We start from the raw sequence: 5,000 nt of genomic DNA, 5'->3' as shown, positions 1-5,000 counted from the left end.
ACGAAACAAACAAGAAAGAATAAAGGGGTAAGAACGAGAGAGAGAGAGAGAGAGAGAGAGAGAGAGAGAGAGAGAGAGAGAGAGAGAGAGAGAGAGAGAGAGAGAGAGAGAGAGAGAGAACGTACCTATATGCAGTAACTATAGAGATAAGAGAAGAATTGCTAAGGGGAATTTTCAACAGGATAAACTTGGGTGTTAGTGGTGCAGGCTGTGATGTAAGGACCGTCTCGCCTCCAGGACTGTCCCGCGAGAGAAGTAGTTACACGTTCATGAGAGGAGAGGAGAAAAGTTCAATCTCAGGGGGATGTTAATGGGGGTGTCAACTACGAGGCTGATGGGGGATTAGAGACCTGGGGCTGTTAGGGAATGAAGAGTGAGACGGGAGGGGCAAGAGAGAGGGAAAGAGGGAAGGGGGAAGAGAGAAGAAAGAGAGGAGGGGGAAGAGAGGAGGAAGACGGGAGGAATAAGAGGGAAACGATTTAAAGGTACGAGGTATCAATGACTGGGAGAGAGAGAGAGAGAGAGAGAGAGAGAGAGAGAGAGAGAGAGAGAGAGAGAGAGAGAGAGAGAGAGAGAGAGAGAGAGAGAGAGAGAGAGAGAGAGAGAGAGAGAGAGAGAGAGAGAGAGAGAGAGAGAGAGAGAGAGAGAGAGAGAGAATTAACGTGCATTTTTTCTTCGCAGTTTTGTTTTTGCCTTTGTCTTCCTCCCTTATGCACAAAAAAGACAAACAGACAGACAGACAGACAGACAGACAGACAGAAAACAAGCTACAGATAGAAAATGAAAGAGCAAACAACAACAGAGAGAGAGAGAGAGAGAGAGAGAGAGAGAGAGAGAGAGAGAGAGAGAGAGAGAGAGAGAGAGAGAGAGAGAGAGAGAGAGACAGAGCAGACATAGAGAGAAACAACCCCAAACAAACACAGAAAAAAAAGACAACAACAACAACAACAACAACAACAACAACAACAACAACAACAACGAAGCACACGAAGAACGAAAAATGGAAGAAGAAAGAGAGAAAATACAATGGCAAAACGTAAACACAACACAACACAACACAACACAACACAATGCAGCGTGAGGAACAGTGTACGGGACGGGACATTAATCTGGACACAATATAGAACCATCCCGAGGAGAGGACGGCTTATGTGGCAGAATAAACTCCGTGACATTTCAAAAAGCGGGATTACCGTTCACTCCCTGACGCCAGTGTGAGAGAGAGAGAGAGAGGGAGGTTGGTAGGAGGAGGTACAGAGAAAGAGGGAAGGAATGAGAGCTAGGGAGGAATAAGAGTGCGGAGGAAAGAAGACCAATAAAGCAAGAAAGGATGAAAGGAAGGAGGGAGGAAAGTGACACTACTGAAGAACAGGACAGCGAAAGGAAGGAAATGATAGACAAGGAATGATATAAGGAGAAAGAGAGGAAGGAAGGGAAGGGAAGGGAAGCAGGGAAAGATACAGAATGGAGAGGAAAGAAGATAAAGAAAGAAAGGAAGTAAGGAAGGGAGGAAAATCATAATAGTGAAAAATAGGACAGAGAAGAAAGAGAATGAGAGGCAAAGAAGAATAAACAGAAAGGAGAGAGGAAAGGAGGAAAGAAAAGAGAGGCAGGGAGGAATAAGAAGCCTGGAAGTGAGAAGACAAAGAAAGAACGGAAGGAAGAGGAGGACGAGGATGGGAGGAAATGAGAGACAGGGAAGGATCAGCTGTAAGAAGGAGCGAAAGGGAAATTAAAAAGAGAAAAGATAAGGAGTAAGAAGGAAAGGAGGTAAAGGAAAAAAAGAAAGTTATAATGCTGAATAATAAGACATCGATAAAGGAGGAATTGAGCAACAGAGAAGGATAGAAAGTGAGAATTAAAGGAGAGAAAGAGAAAGAAAAAGAAATACTGAAAAGTGAGAGAGCGAAAAAAAAAAAAAAAATGAGGAAGGAGAGGGAAGGACGAAAAGTGGAAGTAAGAAAGAGGAAGAGAAGAAAAATCTGAATATAATTGATCGTACGAAGAAGGAATTGAGAGACAAGGAAGGATAGAATATAAGAAATAAGGAATAAAAGAGAGGAGAATATGGAAGAGAGATTTTGCAGAATAATGAATACCGAGATAGCAAGAGTGGAAGGAAGAAATCCAATAAGGGAGAGGAGAGGACAGAAAATGAGAAGGAAAGGAAAGAAGAAAGGAACATAATCAGAACAATGAACCGCGAGACAGCGAAATGGGAAGGAGAGAGAAAACAGAGAGAGAGAGAGAGAGAGAGAGAGAGAGAGAGAGAGAGAGAGAGAGAGAGAGAGAGAGAGAGAGAGAGAGAGAGAGAGAGAGAGAGAGAAGGATAGGGATGATGATACGGAATTGAGTGAGAAACAAAAATAATCCGAAAAATATTACTTCATTAAGAGGGGAAGTTTATGAATAGCAGGACAGAAGTTTAGGTAGAAAAAGTTGCTTGGTTGGTTACTAGATACTGTGTGTGGTGATTTCTTGAGAGAGAGAGAGAGAGAGAGAGAGAGAGAGAGAGAGAGAGAGAGAGAGAGAGAGAGAGAGAGAGAGAGAGAGAGAGAGAGAGAGAGAGAGAGAGAGAGAGAGAGAGAGAGAGAGAGAGAGAGAGAGAGAGAGAGAGAGAGAGAGAGAGAGAGAGAGACCAAGTTAGCAATCATGAGAAAGAACACACTCAAGGACACTGGTTTCCCGGTCAGTAGGTGTACTCACAAGCGGGAGATCTGGGGCTCGATATCCCGGGGGAGGCGCTGCAGGCCGAGGCGCTGGCAGGTGATGGTGATGTCTCGACACTCGCACTGGGGCGCTGACGAGGAGCACGAGAACGCTGCCACGGAGAGACAAACACATGCTTTCCGTCAACCTTTCCGCTCAAGACTGTTTTTTTTTTTTTTCTGTAATGTACAATTCCTTTGATTTTTTCTTAACTAGTTTCTGGAATATTTTTGTTGCTTAAAAATGCATCTACAACTTTTTATTGTATTATTTTTTTCTTCACTGCAGTCTCTTAGATATTTGTGTTGTCTACAAAAATCATCTAGAACAATTTATTCATATTTATTTTTGTACTACAGTCTCTTGAATATGTCCGTCTGTTGTCTAGAAAACTCAGAACTGACTTTCTCTTGTTTCTTTTGCTTATAAGTTCAAGGAGATTTATTTATTTATTTATTTATCTGTTTTTTTTTTTTTTTTTTTTTTTTTTTTTACGGTACTCTGAAAGTTAACGATCGAAACATGTAGGTAAGAATGTTTTACTCAGGGACTGCCACGTGTAGGCCTGATCGCGTCTTGCTGCTTCTTTTATTTTCTGACGTTCTTATGCTCTTAAACCATGACGAAACCAGTAAAAAATAAATAGACAGAATAAGATAAATATAAAAGAATAAAGAAACAGGTAGATACATACAGCACGTTCATATCCGCAAAACTTATTATTCTGTGACTGCTAATTGAAATATGACACATGTTGCTTCATTTGAGAAGCTCTCGATGGATTTACTGACGGATGTGTTACTGCAGGCACTGGGGGAGTGGGGCTGAGTCAGTGGATCATCGTCTGCTGTTATTGGAGTATGGAAACTTTATTCTGAATTAAAGCAGACTATTTCATTACACATTTTATACAATTTTATTTCTTTTATTTATTTATATATTTTTATTTGCCTTTTTTTTACTTTCGTATTGCACCGATCTTCCTTTGTTAACATTAATAATACTGTAAAAATGGTTACATAGACTCTGATCTTCATAATATCAGGTATTGTTTGTCAGAATAAATACAAAATATAATTGTTCTGAATGAGAACTAGATATTTCATATGCTTCTTGATCCGATGATTGTGAAAAATATCAACTTCTCATGATCCTGCAGTGGCGTCAGGGATACAGCTGACCTAACAAAATAATCTTGCAAAGGCTAATCTCACTTATTTATTTTCTTTTCGGTCTATAAATGTACTTAGAGACAGCAGTGTTAGCGATGGCGTGAGGCAGGTATCGAGGAGCGGGCAGTCGTCCCAGAGAAGTGCAAGACATAAGTGTATAAAAAGTTGTAATTATGAAAAGACTGAAAGAGTTAAGCTTAAGGAGAAATCACACCAGTTACATGATTAGCAAGACAGATTTCCACGTGAAAGTCAAGTGTTAACAGCGAAAGGGTTAAACTTAAGAAACCACACCGGTCAGAGAAGTAGCAATACATTTCACGTGCAAGTCAAGTGTTGTATTGTTAGTTATAGGCAATTATAAAACTAACATTGAAAAGTTAAACTTAAGGAGATGCCACACCAATCAGCTGTACAAAACCTTCAAGTGCAATTCAAGCATTGCCAGCATCACAAAACAGATGCTGGTCAGCAACACAAGGTTAAGTGCCGTGCGTAACACAACGCACATTTCACACACATTATCAAATTACTACACCTTTTACAGTAAGACAATGCAGTAAATTAAGCGCCATTAGTTGCAGAAAACAGAAGGAAAAACACCTGTACTGCAGCAACATATGTCATTGTACTGAGACACTGGCCAGTGTTAGAGAGAGAGAGAGAGAGAGAGAGAGAGAGAGAGAGAGAGAGAGAGAGAGAGAGAGAGAGAGAGAGAGAGAGAGAGAGAGAGAGAGAGAGAGAGAGAGAGAGAGAGAGAGAGAGAGAGAGAGAGAGAGAGAGAGCGCAGACTGAAAAACGAACATTGAAGACAAACTAACATTTTGCTAAGACAGATGACAAAAAGAAAAAGAAAACTGCAATAACTCTCTCTCTCTCTCTCTCTCTCTCTCTCTCTCTCTCTCTCTCTCTCTCTCTCTCTCTCTCTCTCTCTCTCAAGATTGTTTTCACCGTGTGTCCATCAAACGAAAGTGGGAAAGAGGGAGGGAAGGGAGAAGTGAGAACAAAAAAAAGGAGGAATAAAGTGTAAAATGAAAGGGAGAAAGTGGAGAACAAGAGGAAAGCAGAGAAAGATGGATGCGGAGGAGGGTGGTAAAATTATTGGAAAGAATGAAATGA

At 40.9% G+C, this 5,000-nt stretch overlaps 1 protein-coding gene across 1 annotated transcript in view; it reads right to left on the bottom strand.

The window, feature by feature from the left end:
• LOC135109667 (G-protein coupled receptor GRL101-like) overlaps positions 1-5,000 on the bottom strand; it is a 104,139-nt gene that overhangs the window by 45,482 nt on the left and 53,657 nt on the right. The window contains 1 exon segment of the mRNA XM_064021198.1: positions 2,707-2,821. Within this exon segment, the coding sequence (XP_063877268.1) occupies positions 2,707-2,821 (115 nt within the window).

The sequence above is a fragment of the Scylla paramamosain genome, chromosome 19, assembly GCF_035594125.1.
Source record: "Scylla paramamosain isolate STU-SP2022 chromosome 19, ASM3559412v1, whole genome shotgun sequence".
Classification (NCBI taxonomy): domain Eukaryota; kingdom Metazoa; phylum Arthropoda; class Malacostraca; order Decapoda; family Portunidae; genus Scylla; species Scylla paramamosain.
The sequence above is the reverse complement of the archived record's forward strand: the minus strand, read 5'-3'. Positions and strand labels throughout refer to the sequence as shown.